This window comes from Electrophorus electricus, chromosome 18, assembly GCF_041902795.1.
Source record: "Electrophorus electricus isolate QZ-2024a chromosome 18, ASM4190279v1, whole genome shotgun sequence".
In the NCBI taxonomy this organism is placed as follows: Eukaryota; Metazoa; Chordata; class Actinopteri; order Gymnotiformes; family Gymnotidae; genus Electrophorus; species Electrophorus electricus.
The window spans coordinates 11,860,001-11,878,113 of NC_137514.1; the positions used below are offsets into that span (position 1 = coordinate 11,860,001).

General features: G+C 40.2%; 1 protein-coding gene across 4 annotated transcripts in view; it reads right to left on the bottom strand.

Moving 5' to 3' along the window:
* Positions 1 to 18,113, bottom strand: part of sorcs1 (sortilin-related VPS10 domain containing receptor 1) — a 119,004-nt gene that overhangs the window by 37,108 nt on the left and 63,783 nt on the right. For all 4 annotated transcript variants that reach the window (XR_014118157.1, XM_081700990.1, XM_027008405.3 and 1 more), the window contains exon 4: positions 1,379 to 1,537. Coding sequence is in view for 3 of the 4 variants with exons in the window: in XM_081700990.1 (XP_081557116.1) it covers positions 1,379 to 1,537 (159 nt within the window). In the remaining variant the exon portion in view is untranslated. The remainder of the gene's footprint in view (positions 1 to 1,378; positions 1,538 to 18,113) is intronic.

Below are 18,113 nucleotides of genomic sequence, written 5' to 3' on the forward strand. Positions count from 1 at the left end.
CTTTATTAAGCAGTTTTTTCTTTGCTCAAGGCACTGAAACCATTGAAAGGTCCAAACCACTCTGGACATTGCAAACCTCATAAAAACAACTTTCAAAACTGACAAAAAATCTGTCAACATCAATAAATGATTTATTTATTTCTGGTATAGTCATAGACAGGGATTTAATTAGGCTTGTGATTGTGTTTTTGTTTGTGCTAGTTTTCCCTGCTTCAACCATGGGCAACCATGCACGGTGTGCAAACAGTCACCCATTATCTATCAATTCAATGATAATGCTATTTGTTAGTGGTTATTTAATCTTAATTGTACTGCAGAGCTTTCCTCTCAAGGGTGAAGTCAATGTTAATTTCAAACTGAGTGAAACTGTGTGCACAAACCCATAACCAAAATCGAGGGTTATTTCGTATGATATTACAGCATCCCCATGTCTCTTTTTCACCATCCCATAATACTTGGCTAGTAAAATTTTCATGCAAATGTTTATTACTTTGAAGAGCTTGATGACTAAATGTTAAAACAAGAATCGAGAGACAGACTAATCTGCCTCTGACCCTAAATCTGCTCTTCTTTTGTTCTATCGTGTTTCATCTCCTCTGTCTTTCTGTTTTGCATCCTCCTTTCATGTTGTGTTTTTACTCTGCTACAAATTGGTGAAGCTGAGTCTGTGAAAATCTCTTTGGAAAAAGGAAGAACACTCCATAATTTATAAGCTCTAAAACAAGCCTGCAAAGAGCTCAGCTGCAAAGAGAGCATTTTATTATTGGTAATTCCAGATGACTGGGGACCCATAAATTGCCTTAATTGCAGTCTTTAGGCTAAGTGCAATAGTCTTTCTATTAGTACATATTACCTTTCTTACTGATGATGGGCTTTTGAAGAAATTCCTAGGATGTTTCTAAGAGTGTTTCACCACCTCTTTTCATTACAACAGTGTCTTTCTTAACCTGGCAGCTACACATGTCTGCTGATCCTTGGTTTTGGACATTTGGTTTTCATTGAGACAAAAAAAATTATTGCTTGTACATTTATGACAGATGCCGCAGTTGAAAGTCAACCCGATTTCATATGGATCCCACTAAAGAACGTCAAAATAACTGCATGCATTTTAGTCAGTGGGCCACAGTGAAAAGGAATGCAGTGTACATTGTAGCTGTTGATTATACACACATTGTGGTAGCTGTTTCGCATTTCGCACGCTTCTTGTAAGAGCTCAAAAGCAAAAACTGATCATCAGTTAAAATGCACTTAGTTAAATACCTATGAGCAGAGGACGAGAGTATTCAGCGTGATACTTGCACGGGCACTGAACAATGATCTTTATGTTTCACTGCTTTCGGGAAAGCGCAGTCCTGATGGGTCAAAGGGCCAATCGTACCTTATGGTCTTGGCTGTAGGCGAGGATCCAATCCTCCTTCTCAGGGTGGAAGAGCAGGCTGAGCACATAGAAACCCAGGCGGTACTTCTGGTAGGTGGCGCCCTCGTCAGAGCTGATCAGTAGGCTGTTCTCCACCTCTGGGTCTGTCAGCAACATGATCTGGAACACAGAGAAGTGGCGGAGGTTGGGGCGGGGTCAAGGGTTGTACCCAGGCCGCTGCCGTGACCCTTCCTGAGTCAAAGCTTTTGATTCAGCACCAGAGACTTGAATGCTGATGTTGAATGAAAAGCTAGCAAGGGGCGAGTTAGTGTTATGGAAGTGTGATTGGGCTAAGTGGACCACGCAGGACTTAATTCATGACCGGCAACGGTAGCAATTTCTTTTCGATGAAGGACCTGTAAGAATATACAGCATGATAAATCCTCCTCTACCCCACAGGCAATAGATAGAATGACCAGAGGCTATGCTCCACTGTTTTCTCACTCACACGCAGATCAAGGACCATTAACCATTAAAACCACCGGGAAGAGCAACTCTGAAGAGACAATCAGCAAAATCTGTGTTCTTGTTATGGCATTATAAACATAATCAATGCCATGTTTGTATGTTGCCCAAAACTCATAGGATTTGAATAATTTAAGGCCCAGAAACCAAAAGAAGACAAAATTGAACAAGACAAAGAGAAACAACAGCACCTCACATTTACAATTCGTGTGATCAACAGACAGGTCACGTGCCTGACAGTTTGAGACATGGTGTGCCTGATTTGCAAGTCATAATGAATGTCTTTAAAGCCTAACTGGCTTGAGTTAATGTGATATCTCTATTATGTCCTGCACAGTACCCACACAGGGTCAACCCATGAGTTTGTAACAAACAAGGACATGAATATTCATTGTGAGGTGTGTGTTTGTGTGTGTGTGTGTGTGTGTCTTTTGCCTTCGAAGCCTGACTAGATGACTAAAGATGCAATTTCCCATCAGTTTTGTTACTCTTTTTTTTTTTTGGGGGGGGGGGAGGCGGGGTGAGGGGGTTGTTCTGAATTTTCTAGATGCTGCCAAGACTTTCCAAAACAAATCTCTATCAGAAGATATAATCAGCTACAAATATAATTGAAAAAGCAAACGCTAACTGCCAAAAGCACACATCCACAATACACAAAGAACAAGGAGTGTGTGTGTGTGTGTGTGTGTGTGTGTGTGTGTGTGTGTGTGTGTGTGTGTGTGAGTGTGTGTGTGTGTGTGTGTGTGTGTGAGTGTGTGTGTGTGTGTGAGTGTGTGTGAGTGTGTGTGTGTGTGTGTGTGTGTGTGTGAGTGTGTGAGTGTGTGAGTGTGTGTGTGTGTGTGTGAGTGTGTGTGTGTGTGTGTGAGTGTGTGTGTGTGTGTGTGTGTGTGTGTGTGTGTGTGTGAGTGTGTGTGTGTGTGTGTGAGTGTGTGTGTGTGTGTGTGTGTGTGTGTGTGTGTGTGTGTGTGTGTGAGAGTGTGTGTGTGTGTGTGTGTGTGTGAGAGTGTGTGTGTGTGTGTGTGTGTGTGTGTGTGTGTGTGAATGCCTGCTCAATCGATTTGTTTTTATTTATCATTATCACCTTAGGGGAGGTGGGGAATAAGCACAGAATGCACAGCTAAATCACTGGGCTGCAACTGGTTTTAGAAAGTAAATAGTTTTTTTAAAGGTCAATGTCTGTCAGTTGCCCAAAACAATAAACCAGCATCATTCAAATGGCTATACTCTGTTGCCCCCCCCCCCTCCACCCGCCCCCACAATCGCCTTCTTTAAACAATCTTCATGTGCAATCAAATCAAATTTATTTAGGCTCCTTGTTAAGCAGTACACCTTCGCCTGGATGCTGATGACTTGTAGGGGGGAGTCCCATAAGCCCCACAAGAGTCCCAAAAGGCCCGTGCCACTCCCCCATGGTGCCTTGCAGTGCTAAAGTTTAATTTGATCTCAGCGTGCTGCAGTGTTCATAGTAACACCCTCCAAAATGATTAGGAGGGTAAAGGTTCAGACCCTTGTTTTTCACACTTAGGCAAATAGGGCATCTTGTTTGGGTATTGCAGCACTGTGCATTTTAGCATTTTGGAATTGTAGTGCTTTTTGATTGGCCGGCTGCTTCCCACTGTGTCAGATGAGCACACATCGACCTGCCACTGATGGCCTTCTTCACTTTCTTGCTTTTTCCTTCAGTCGGAGGCATAAACATGTAGACATATAATGACTGACCTGAAAGAACTGCTAGAAATGTAGGCACGTAAAGACAAAAAGGACTTGCTCAAAAGTTACGACGCAAACATGAGAACACGCATATGGCCAATAATACCCATGAATGAAATAAAAGGTGACTTTCCTTCAATAAAATCAATAAAGGGTGACATTCGGTACTTTTGTCTCCTATTCATTTTCTTTTAGCATTCTGTCTTGCTCTGAGGCAAGGCACAGATGAATACAAATATTTACCTTTGTATGAAACTATTAAATAAGGATCCGTTAACCTTTGGGCGACTCAAGGCAGCTACTGACTGTAGACATTCATTCCCTGATGTAGTAAAATACCAGCCAGAGCTCACAACAAATATCTGGATTAGATTATAATTATACCTCACATTCTTTCAATTTTGTTTCTCTGAAGTGACATTGTAGTGTGTGGATAGGTCATGCGTCAGAGAGCTGGGTCGCTATAGGAGTGGCTGTTCGCTGCTTGTAATTAATCGCTTTTTAAACAGAATTTCCACAACCTAGGGGGAATCGGAAAATGGGACTCAAATACAGACTCCGCTGGAGGCTTGGACATACATGTAAGTTTAATATTTGAATATCTGCCTGTATGACCTTTAGTTAGAGATAGATAGATAGATAGATAGATAGATAGATAGATAGATAGATAGATAGATAGATAGATAGATAGATAGATAGATAGATAGATAGATAGATAGATAGATAGAGAGAGAGAGAGAGAGAGAGAGGAGGGAGCTGAGAACTCAGGAGTAGACAGCAGACTAAGAGCTTGAAAGATTTCAACTGATAGCACTGATTTAGCACCACTAGGGGGCATATGAATGGGCTTTTGCCTTTTGCCAGGAATCTGAACATGAAGTTGACTAGAATGACAATAACCTTCTTTTTTTTTACTACATTCACAAGTAACACTGCAACAAGACATAGTTTTATTTTATTGTTTATGTGTATTGTGTGATTGTAGTGTTTATGTAGATTTACAAATGATTTCACAAATGATTTCATTGGGTGTCACACCAATGAGGACATAGGAAAGATTATTATGCCAAGTTCTCTCCATAACCTCAGCCTCAGCTGTTCAGAACTTTTCAAATGCTTCAAAACTAATGAAAAAATGGCCATGATCCTGTATTACAAAAAGCAAAAAAAAAAAACAAAAAAACAAAACAAAAACACCCCACCATTCAGCTCCTGTTCATCCTTGGGCCACATTCTGTCTTAAACTCTGCATTTGTTTCACCTTTTGACATCTCCTCTCTTCAGTCCACATCCATGCTTCTAAATTACAAAGCCAATGGAGAATGAGAAGACAAAGGTTAATGAAGCTATACTTCCTGACTGGCCAAGAGACCGGGGCTCCTGCAAACACGTCCAGCAATGCTCAGACCTCACTACTAAACAACCTGTGACATATTAATGAAATTAGCCACATCTTTTCACTACAGCCCAGAACTAATTGGATTGTCTTGTGCACCCTATAGAGAGGTAGTAAATATGGCGGAAAGGTGATATCACAACAGTTGCTCCTCACAGCTCGTTAAAAGCTAGGAAGCGTGTAACCTCCTAAATTCAGTTTTAAAGCTGCCATAATCTGTTTGGTGTGTTAAACACTGTTAATCCTTCAATATTGAATTGATGGATTAACAGCCGTGATTTAGGCTTTTATACAAATGTATATTTTTTGCTGAAGTGCACATTATGTGGAGTTTGGGCCCATAGAACCTAAGCAATATACAAACACAGACCGTAGTGATAACATATACACACAAACAGGAATTCTCAGATGGCTACACTGTTTTTACTCGTATTGATTTGCTGACTGTCACATTTCCAAAGCTCTTAATGGCCTTTAGAAGAATCCTCAGTGTTCTTAAATGTGTGGTTGTACACATTTCTCTCTCTCTGCCCCCCCACCCCCCCACCCCAATAACTCCATGTAAATATGAAAGTATAGCAAAAATGTCTTGTCAGTTTCATCCTCACTGATGAACCAGCAAATCTGGGTACAGCAAGAGCCCTTGTTATTGTGCAGAGTGTGAAATGTATTCACTGGACTCAGGGACACTGTATTTTGCTTGGCGAGCCAAAGAAGGTCTGATTAGGGATGCAGTTCACGCTACGGCCTCCTATATTGTTTTTATTAACCAAGGCTATTGGCTTCTCAGTGGAGAGCTGACCAATTAGAGGAAAAAGCCTGTTTTGAGTCCCGCATGAGTGCTCAAGGAGTTAGAAAAACATCACCAGCAACCATTATTTAAGATCACCAAGGGAGTCAATAGAATTGGTAGTGGGGAGGGATGTGTGAATGTATGTGTATAAACTCAGAATTGGAAGTTATTGTTGTAACAATGAGCTTATACAAGTAATATGTGTGTGTGTGTCTGTGTGTGTGTGTTTCTGTGTGTGTGTGTTTCTGTGTGTGTGTGTGTGTGTTTCTGTGTGTGTGTGTTTTAACAAGTTGATTCGCTTATCATTCTCCCTGGTTGTTTATCATCACCTTGATTTCCAGGTCTGAACTCCATGCATCACCTCACTGCAATTAGGCTTTCCCTTTAAGGCAACTGTCATGTTAAGTTAATTTCAATCTAATGCATCATATAACTACCTGGGAGTGGTCAGAAACAGAATAGAAAGCCACTGGAGAAAAATAGCGTTATTCATGCCTATTCATGTAGGAACCAATCATATTCCACTTCGCTCCAAGGTGAAACTGAAAAGCAACCTGATGTTACCATGGGAATCTTGGCAGCTTGAATAAAGAACAGCTGGTGAAAAAGCAAAAATAACTATCATGTGACAATTATTAAACATAAGCATGGCACACAATTCTAGCACCTTAAATGATCTAATCTATAAGCCTGGCTCTATGTGTGGGTCTCAAAACTGCAGTGATTGATTCAATTTCAGTCCCCCATCAATATGTGTTATATGCAGGCCACATAACGGCATCATTGCGATGCTTCTGGTGTATCAGACGACATCTAGTGGAGTTAAGTCCCAGCGCGCTCTGGCCAACCAGCCTGGGAGGCATCCGATTAAATGCGTTAACAGGCCATTGATGAAGCAAATCTCCATTTGAAGAAGCGCATACCACAACGGCAACAGCCGCCGCGCTCATAACGAGAATGAGACCCCGGTGTCATGCGCTGGGAGAGAGCAGCCTCTGAAGGACCGGATGGTTTTCAAATGGGGTTGCCAAGCAACAAATAACACCATGATCGCAGCATCGCCACACTCACACAGAAAAGGCTGGCTGAGGAAAGAGGAGGAGGCAGAATTACAAGAACGTTAACTGCCGGATTCCGAGTGAGGCCCTGGCAGCGCCGTGAGGTCCGCGATGCGAAGACACGGAAGATGCCGGACAAAAGGAAGGAGTTGGTGGAGCGATGTCTGCTTTTATCCTCGTTTGACATAAATCTCCATGTGGGGGAGAGAAAGGTATATTCAGCATGTCAGTCTCTTTTGGTGACGCCCCCAAGTCTTTTTCCCTAATAGACTTTTATACAGATCGTTTTGTTCCTCGTGATCAGCTTGCTTCGTTTCCCGCCCTACACTCTGTAAACCCCTCACTCACCCTCTCCCCCCACCAAAGGGTGTGGGAGGGGGGAGGATAAGGGCACACTGGCTGGGCAAATTACCTCACCAGCTCAGAGTGGTAGAACCTAATTGCCTCCAGGGTACAGTGTGATGGAGGAGGTCAGTGAGGGACAGACCAAAATGTGACAGAGAAGATGGTGGGGGGTGGGGTTGAGTGCGGCGGGGGAGCCAAGTAGTTTGTCACATGAGGGTAGGGGAATGCGAGGCATAGAGCTGGACTAACAAGTTTCCGGAGAGACCTGATGGTTCTTCCCCAGTGTTGACTAGGCTGCGGCACTAATAAGCAGTACACAAGCGAATGAATAAATAAAGGGTGCCCTAAAGTTTTGTCAAAGAATTCATGTCTCCAAACTACACAGGCATGCATTCACCAGAACATGGCCACCCACATGTTGCAGCGTTTTTGAATAATGTTAAACTTATTGACTTCCAGTTGCTGTAGCTCATTAGTGCCACCAGATGGACAAAACATTTACTGCGCAGATTTAAACTGATAACACTGAACACAATTTTAACTTGTTTCACAAACTAAAATACATGAACCTTATAAGTATTTTTAATCTGAATTTGCATTTGTTTTTAGAATTGTTTTATTGTGAAATATAGTTTTTAAGTGAGAGGGTGATTGAATTTTACACGAAGTATATATTACTTATTCATAAAGTTGTTGTTACACTTAAAATATGGACAAATGTATTTCTACAATGTAAAAAGTATGATTTTTTCTTATATTTGGCCTCAGGAACATCCCTCTTCAGTGTCCAGCAGTAGTCTGTCAACATAGAGCGGATCCAATTTCCTTCGTGCCACTTTTCCAAACTCTGCATAATGGCATACCAGAACAACAAAATGACAAATGACAAACAAACAAAAACTATGGGTGATAAAGAAAATCTGAAACCACATTTGAATTCAGAATGTAAAAACACACAATAAATAGGTATTTATTTGCATGAAGCAACATCAGTGTTGACTAGTAATTGGTAAATAGAAATGTAACTGCGCATACAAGCATTGAGCAATGAAAAACTGAAAAGACGTTCCAACAGACCACATTTTCTTAAAGCAGGGTGGAAAAAATAAACAGCATACACTCTGGTGACTTATGTTGACTTATTTACTGAAAATGAACATATAAAGGAGTGACGCAGAAAAGTGCAACATGTTCTAAAACCCATAATCAAATAATACCACTTTTTTGCACACAATTTCTGGAATGCAGCTCCCTGAACTGTTTTTTTGGTTTTGTTAATTAATGTCAATGTCATTGCTGAAGACTGGGCTTTGTATGTTGTCTGTTCATACTAACAAGGTAATGATTCTCTTTAGGGGCTTCTTCTGTCTGAACTCGATCATTAAATTTGAGGAGTTCCGGTAGATTCCAGAGAGGCATCTGAAGTTCAGTCTAATTGACTCGTGGACATTTTTGAATCTGGACTAGACACTTCTGATCCCCCTTAGTGGCTAATTGGGCTGCAGTGGAGTTCATCTCCAAGACACACAAAATACACACACACACACACACACACACACACACACACACACACACACACACACACACACACACACACACACACACACACACACACACACCACAAACCTGGGCTACACAGAAAGTTGTTTCCAAAGACAGATTGTGAGATTTGATAGCAGGGTGCTAGCACAGTTAGCAAGTTGAGTTGTGTCGTGCAAACTCATGCAGATTATATGAATGCTGGAGTGTATGGATACACGACAGTGAAGGTACAATTATGTCAAGCACATATTAAAAATTTAAAACAAAAGTCATTAATAACTTAAGCCATTTTTAAAAAAGATTTCTTTTATCTGTTCCTGTAAAAGTGTGTGTGTGTGTCATTCAAACTGCCATGAGTCACTAGCCTACAAATGAGTACTGCCAGTGGAATATCTCTCTCTGTGTGTCTCTCTCTCTTTCTCTCTCACTCCCTTACTCTTTGTCACTCTTTTTGTCTCCATCTCTCTCCCTACTGCTTCCCCTACTGCCTACAGATGCCTACATAACAGATATATATACATATGCACTGATCACTTTGTTGAACACTTTCGGACAATCAGAATTAAAGATTTGTCATTTCCAGTGGCTAATACTAATACTAATACTAATTATTCATAATAATGGAAATTTCATTAATAAATTAATAACATATCTGCATTGCCAGTTGTTGCTATGGCAGCAATGAAATAGGAAACCCTGTCTACTGATCTGCCTACACTCTTGGAACTTTAGAACACCATGAAATTAATTTTATGATTTGAACATCTACTTTTTCATATATAAACTGGCTCCTTCTCCTACAAATTCAGAGGCACTTTGCTTACACAGCGTATGATATCTTTGTGTGTGCGTGTGTGTGTGTGTGTGTGTGTGTGTGTGTGTGTGCTTGTGTGTGTGTGTGTATCTCACAATGTACCTGCATTTACATATTCTTACCAGGTGACAGATTAATGTCTTATGTTTATTTTTATGGATGTTAAATGTGATTAATATATTTGGTTCTTTCTTGACTTCTTAAAGTATTTGTTTGGAATACATTAACCTCCTAAACTCCAAGGAACTGTGGGTGTTTCCAGACTTACATTCCTCACTCTCACATCTACATGCCTTTGTATTAGTTTCAATGTATTTGCTGAATAATTCATAACAGTTAAAATATGCCTTAAGATTAATAACTGAACAATAAGCCCAGAGTTTAAGAGGTTAAACTACTTGTTTTCAGGGCACAGTTGGCAATTACCCTGCTTTGCAAACTATTGCCTCAGAACCGGTTTATGGTCCCAAAAAGGATGTCTTCACCAAGTATTAACATGCATCAGGACCAAGGGGTTATTGGTGTTTTGCATATATAAAATCAGCGAAAAACCATGCAAAGGCTGGGCCCACACCAGCACACAGAGAACTGCATTTCATTAATGTTCATGAAATCCAATTTAGCATTAGAATTTCACTTGCTTAAAAGAGAGTGAAACGGGCCACCATCTGCCATCAGGCTAACACTAGTTTACTGTGATGCCACTGCTGGGATAGCAGGACTGCAGACCTCTGTTTGGGGCGGAGTCAGCGGCTGCTTCAAACAAAGTTTGACTTTCAAAAAGAACGGTTGTTCAGCCAAAGAATGGATTTGTGACGTAGTGCAAGAAAATGATTGTAGATCTCAGCTGAGGTAAAAGAACCATTCCACCCACCTACTGAATACAGGATATAAACACACACACACACACACACACACATCCAAAGTTGGTGATGATGATATGATGATAATGAAATGATGATAATGTATGCAAACACACAAATACAAACATCCACGCACACAGACACACACACACACACACACACACACACACACGCACACACATACACTCACATGCAAACACTTTATATCCACTAAGACATAAAAAATTAAAAGGGATATGTAAAAAAGAAAAGCATTATGGAGGGTAATTTTACAAGGCAATACAAACCTGTTTATTACTCTTCAGAATGAACATTATGTTGTTAATCTCTATCTAATCCTATTTTTAATTTTGAGTTTTTACTGGCTAATTTTGCCTCAGGGGCAATATTATACATTTACTGTAAATCTGTGGCTGTTGTGATACCCTTAGAGAGAGCAGAGCCAAAGGGACCACTTTATAATTTTCTTATTGTTATGTTCTAAGAGTGTGTAACCTTTACAGTCCACATGTTGAAAAGAAAATCTGGCATATTCCAGATGCTCCAATGCATCTATACTCTGCTCCTTGTATGATGCGACACTGCGACACTCCGCTTGTTAGTGGAGAGAGACAGTCTCCTAACTCTTTTTATCAAAGTGAATGACCAACTGCGATTCCAATTAAATGCTGAGTGGGGGTGGAAATGTGTGAAAGATCATGACATTAATATCTGATGATTTATTTCCTCTACATGTCAACCATGTTCCCATCCTGCTGAACACTACAGGCTGCAGGAGTGTTCTGTGATTTACTGAGAAAAGTACAGCAAAGCCATTAACTCAGACCTCATTGTCCCCACACACCTGAAAATGCATCAAAGTTCTTTTGGTTTTCCCTCGTTCCCAGTTTTCACCAGCAGCCTCCCAAAACCAGCTCTGAAATACTAAGACGCTTCCCTCACAGGATAAACCCACCAGTTTGGAAAAGCAGAAGCTGTCTTGATACGCTTGGCTTGTCCTTACAGATGCCTGCTTCTGTGCTTTGTGACTGGGGAGGAGACTGATTCTGTCATCCTTGCTCCCTCAGTGAGAACGCAGCCAATCTCCAACAGATGGCACATGGCACAGCTGGGCTTTGAACCAAGCTCCCGGTAGCCATGCCGACCTCTGCTCTGCTAAGCATTGCTTTTTTTCCTGTGCCAAGCACCAGTGAATTAAAAAGCCAGCTTCACAAGCCCTTCATAACTCTTCACTGTTAAAGGCTGAAATTTTGAAAGACTAATCTTTTTAATGCCAGGATCTCCAGTCATACTCGCAGAGTCAAGTGACCTTGTTGTCAAAATCACTTGTGTCTTTTATAAGACACACAAGAAGTTAGACTTGGTGACAATACAGCCTGTAATTATCCTGAGGCTCCAGATATAGCTTTGTAAGATCACTGAGAAGCAACCTAAGGACTGAGTTGTAGACACTGTTATTAATTCATACAAAATAGGCCTCTAAAAGACAAATGAGAGAATGGAAATCTTTCATATGTACACTGGCCTCTTCGCATTTTTAGTGAAGACACTCATCTTAGGTCATATTGACAACTTGACATAATATTTCATATAACATGTTCTATCGGCATATTCGTAATCATATCAGAAACTTTACCATAAGGTCTGGGTACTGTAACACTACAGTGGAGGCTGCTTCTTGCATGTTTATAAAAAAAAAAAAAAAAAAGGCTCTATTCAAATATTAATAGAATTGCGCCTTGAGAAAAAAAAAAATCCAAGATTTTCCAGCAGCCTTTTGAAGTGTGGATGATCATTCCAAGAGCCATCAAGCGGTTTGCCAACATAATTGTGGCATTGCACCTGTGTATGGAACTGTACGAACAGTGGCAACATTCACAGCGTGGTTGGGGAAAGCAGGGCACCTTTTTATGAAGTAAACCGCCACATGTCCACGAATCACAGTGGCAGCTTTATGGATGCCTGATCTCCATGGGTCCCATGGCAAATGCTGGAAGCGTGTTCTGTCTTCGTTGCAGCGATATAATTAACAAGGCGAAAATGAGCCTTTCCAGATTGAGGGGATTGGAGAAGTGAAGAGGGTAAAACGGAGAAAAGGAGGGGGGGGGGGCGAGCCTAATGGTTCCCACTGTCATCCGGCAGGCTGCGGGATCCCCCAGCTGTAAATATGAACCCTCTCGTCTCATCTTTCATTAAAACACTGCGAATTTGTGAGGCTCTTTTCACGCAGTTCATAACTCACCGGCTTGAGGAGAGGCAAATTTACAGGCTTATGGCTTATCAATATGAATGAGGCACGTATTTTTGCCTTTGAATACCACTAAATCTCCGAATCATTACTTTATTTGTTATTTTGGGGGCTGGGGGTAGGCGTCTCTTATAATTGTAGTTCTATCATTTTTTTTTGGCTTGTAGTAATCCTATAAAATACTAAAAAATGGATTTAGTTTTAATGAGATCCATTCGATAATAGATTACATACTCAAGACAGAAGGTGTTCATATTCCACACAATGTGACAGGACGTTTCAAGACACAACACCCTGCCATGTGTTACCATATTTTAAAGAAAGGTCAAATGTCCTGTAACCCCCCCCGCTCCTCACTTTGTACTTACTGCCAGCACCTGATCTCCTGACTTTCTCCGCAGAATATATGCTGAGTATTCCCAGTGTCCTAACTCGTTGGAAAGCCATAAATTCATGGTGCAGAGCATTCAGAAATGCACTTAGGTTATGAGTAAACAGAGTGACTGCTTTGTAATTGCTTTTTACTTAAGTATCAAACTTACCTTATTTTAGTTTAGTGTCTATGTTGCTATGGTTTCTTGTTGCCTTGTTGCATGTGTTATTGTTTTGCTTTGTTTCCTGTTTTTGTTTTTCCTCGTTTATTGTCTCCACCCCTTATTAGTTTCACCTTATCCTCATTTTCCCTCATCAGCCTATGTATTTAAGACCCATGGTTCATATATATATATCCTGTGATATCCACTGGTCTGCATATTCTGGTTTTTGCTTCTCATTTGTCTCTGGATTTGTATTCTGTTATTCCTCATTTGATTTTCCCATGTGTTGTCTCTTCAATTATGTATTCTGGTAGTGTTTCTGTTTGTGGCACTCTGGACTATGGATTACGATTATGGATTTGCTCACAATAAACCTCGCTCTTCTCAGAATTTGTTACTCCCTCTCCATTGTACCGCATTATGGTTTGCTTTGATTCTGTTTGTTTTGTTTTTTAAATTCAACACATATAAAGGTGGTTGGACCACAAATAGTAAAGCAATATAAAGTAAATAAAGTTTTGAAAGAATAGGAATTATATGAACATCCTTTGTCACTAAATAATGCTAAATCAAGCTCATCATTAAATTGATTGTAACCTTTGAATGATAGATAATATGGCCATGGTTTCTTCTCACTGTGTTGAAATACCCGTGACACCTAGCTCCATGTTGTGATTTAGTTCTGTTCCCATGGTGATGTCTGCCATGTGGTTTTGTTTTGGTTTCTGTCTCTGCCCTCGTCTTGTGTCTTTCATTCTCTGTCCCTGATTAGAGCCAAGTGTTTCTAGTTTCTGTTCATTTACGTATATATTTATATCGCGTGTCTTCTGTTCTGATTTGTCGGTAACTGAGTATTTCTGTGTTGCCATTTGCTCCTTGTGATTGTCATTGACATGTTCATATCCATATTTGGTTTCATGTCTTTCCTTTGGCTTTTATTTCTAGTTTTGTTATGTATTATGTTTCACTGTCTTCTGGCTCATTGACCCTGAACTGCATTAAAGAAATAATTATTGATTTGCCCAAAATCCATCCACTACTCCTCTACATAAATGCATCTTTCTTCATGTCACTTGATGTTATAGATATTTATGTATTTATTTGCTAATTAAATCACTCATTTTTATGAATGGAATGATACTTTGACAATTTCTCTTAGGCCATTTTTAGCTTTTGTTCAAATATGGATCGAAATTGCATTTAAATAAACAAAGATTATCATTTTAAAGAACTGATTCTGTTGGTTAAAATGTCTCTACAATATACAATATTCAATATTCACACAACAAGCATTTTTTTTTTGCAATTGTTCCATTCAGTGTCAAAAATGGAATTTTCTGCACAGACTGGAAAGGGATAATTGTAGTGGGGCAATAGTAAACGATCCACTAAAACAAACTTCAGTACTTTTAATGTATTCCGAAGTACTGTATTGAATTTTCTATCCTTTGTTCCTCTTCACCTCTGCTGTTTGTCTTTTGTTGAAACAAACCACTGTGTTTTATTCTTAAACTATTCCTGGCCTACCTCTTGTCTGCATGATTAAAGCTCTGTACTCATACATGCTGACATACTCCTGATCACTGAAGTAGCCTTTGTAATCTTTCCATAATTGCTGATGAAGTTGTTCTTTCCATAAGAGAAAAGAAAAATTAAGATTTTCAAATTATCAAATGGCAACAGAAATGTATCAGATTATGAAATCACATTCTTCTGCTTGGCTTCTGGGAGCGGATGGAATCGGCCAGCTCTAATCTTCATTTTCTTGACTTACTGATAGATTTGGCCTGTTAGGGCAATAGAATCAGCTTGGACCAAGTAATTTCCCTAACCATCTGCTTGGATAGCTTAACACATGAAAAATGCCAATATCTCACTGTCCAATTACAGCAACCTTGATTTCAATCCACCACAACCTCAGGCTTACACTCTGATTGAGAGACCATGGAAATGTCTAGATCAGTCAAATCTAGATCAATCAACTGAGACTTATCATTACCAACCTTGAAAAGGCTGCTTTTCTGCTGAGATGACTTGCACCCACTGGAATCATGCCCAGTGAGTCTTGGTCATCCTCAGGGCTGATCGACATGAGTAAGTATGGTCTTTGATGAAAACAAAATCCAATCAGTAGACATTACGATGGTCACTAATGGTGAGAGCACTCTGACCAATAGGTTGTGGAATGGGTATATTTCAATATTTGCCTCTCAGCAGAAGGACCCCAACCTTTTTTCTCTCTCTGAATCCCATCATATTCCTGTAACTCTGGGTCTTCCCTGGCTCAAAACATATGATCTGCACATCTACTCAAAACACAGAGACATTATCTCTTGGCCCCTGGAATATATCAAAACCTGTTACCTGCTCTCCTCCCTATAATACTACTATCACCACTGAAAGCCCCTTTAGGCAATAGAAAACCCAGAGATCTCAGAACAATATCAGATATTAAAGCGGAAAATAGATCTGATTCTGATAATAGAGTATACCTCTTTCCATAGCAGGAATTCAGGCTGTTGAGGAATACGAATAAAAGGGAGTGTAATAAGACTTAATTTGCTCCTCAGCTTCCCCAGGCCAACGTACAAACCTCAAGTCAAAGCTCAAGTCAAAGCTCAAGTCCGGTCCTATATGAAGTCCAAGACTTCACAACTAACAGCACTAAGCTTGCTATTCTGCTGGTCCCTCAGATACACTGGTTCCATAGAGCTGCCCATTTTATTACTGATCTCCTTGTTTCTAATGACAATAATATATATGTTTTAATGCTATTTTCATCAAATGGCATTGACTTTCCAAAGCTTGACAACTAATCCCCTTAAGCTTCTCTCCCCTCTCTTTCTCATATTACTAAGATAAAACATCAGTGAACTGGAGCACAGTGCATCTAGTCAAGATTTGGACAGGCCCATAAAAGCCACTGCAGTAACCAGCAAGGCGACTGGATCCAGTTTTTTTTTCTGTGCGTCAAGTATGCACCAAACTCCCTTTGTAGTCTTTCCACTGGACCGACTCCATTCTAGTGTGTGCTCGGCTATTCTGCTACCAGCTGACAGACTGTGGTTTTCTAGGACCGCCACAATTTCATGCCAATGAGTCCTGTCCCTGGATGTTACTCGAGATGTTCTGCCAGCATTGGAGGTCATTGCAGCATGTTCCCTACACATGTGGCCCACTGATGTGGAGGTCAGTATCTAATAGCCAGTGCGGGCTACAATCCAGAGGACTGATCCTACTGGTCCTAATCCATGAACAGCAGGCAGGCAGAGTAGATGGGGATGAAGTTCCACTGACTGTTCTTTTAAGAGTTTAAGAAGCAACTCTTTCTTATCTCTGTACTGCCAACAAATGGTTGCAATTCCTGGGGGTGGAGGGAAATACAGGGGATGCACCATTGGGCACTGCTTTTCAACTGTACCTGGAAATAATTTCCTTGACAGTAAATTAAAATCTGAATTATGGTATTTGGACATAACAATTTTCCTGCAATGTTTGATCATGCTTATAACATATTTTATGGTGAGTAATGTCATGATACAGTGTGAGATGCACAAGTTAATCTCGTAACAATTACAAAACGCTGCACTTCAGTGGTCTGAGAGCCTATGTGTGAATATCCCTGGTCAGTGGTGGTATTTATATCCATTTTAATATATTTTCCTAGTCTGATATTCGGCAAATGGCCATCCTTAAATGGGATTAATCTGATCCCAAGTATTGTATTATGTTTTAAACTATTCAGTTGGTGCAAGGATTGTGCCTAAACCAGTTTCATTGTTCACAATCACCACAAATGTTTTTTATTAAGCTTTAACTAAACTACGGTATGCATCTGATATAAATGGCTTTTTGTCAAGTAAGAATTTTATATAAACTGTTTGGGACAGCTGTCTGCTGGAGGATATATATGATGAGTATCATATATGCTCCAAGTTTTTAACATATGCTGAATCACACAAATGAGTGTAACCACATTATCAATAAAATAACAGTCTATATCTATTTAATATACTTTGCAATTACATAAATTCCAAGGAGACAGCAATTCTTCTAAATTGCTCTGTACAAGAATGTCTGTCAAATGCTGTAACTGTAAATGCAAATGAATGAATTCATTAAGTTACCGCACAAATTATACCTTCATCACACTTGTTTCCATTATATCCACAAGCAAGCAGAGAAGCTTAGAAAGAAAAATCCCCTACACAGACCTCCATAATCACTCCCTTGATCGATCTGCTCTTCACATCCATCCTGGGCATCGTCACCCTGGTAGGTGGTATTTGGTTGCTCTGGCAGTGCCGTCGTGGCGGATGGGGATATTATAATGCCCCGGGCCCCTGTGCCAGCTTATCAGCATTCATAATTGCCAGCTTACTAACCACCAGCACCTGTTCTGCTCACCTGTTCTCCATATTCCAAATGCTCCAGAGACTACATAAATTCCCTCAATGGTTTCATTCTTTGCTTTCCTGCCAGGTTTCTTTGTGCAGCCTGGTCCTCACATATTGCAAGGTTTGGCTAGTTTGTTCTGTTCTGGCTCTGATCATTTATTTTGACTTCAAACATATTTGTGCTTTGATACGTTCCACTGTATTTTGACCATTGCCTGTTTTTGAGCATGTCTTAACAATGTAAGCCCCAAACACATACAGTGCAAGTCAAAAACTTTGGAGACATCTATGCTTCCTTTTTATCTTTTACAGTCATGGTGAAAACATAAAAACTATAATTATACATACAGAACTGTGCAGTGATTGAAAAGGGTTAAACAAATCATAACAATCTCTTGACATTTTCTCAGCCAGCTTTGTGAGTCCAGGCGAGGATACGTTTCCAACAATGCTTTGAATGATGCTCCCACACATGCAAATTGCTTGTTGGCTGAAGAAGTAAAGTTCTAAATAAAACTTCTCGGTGTGA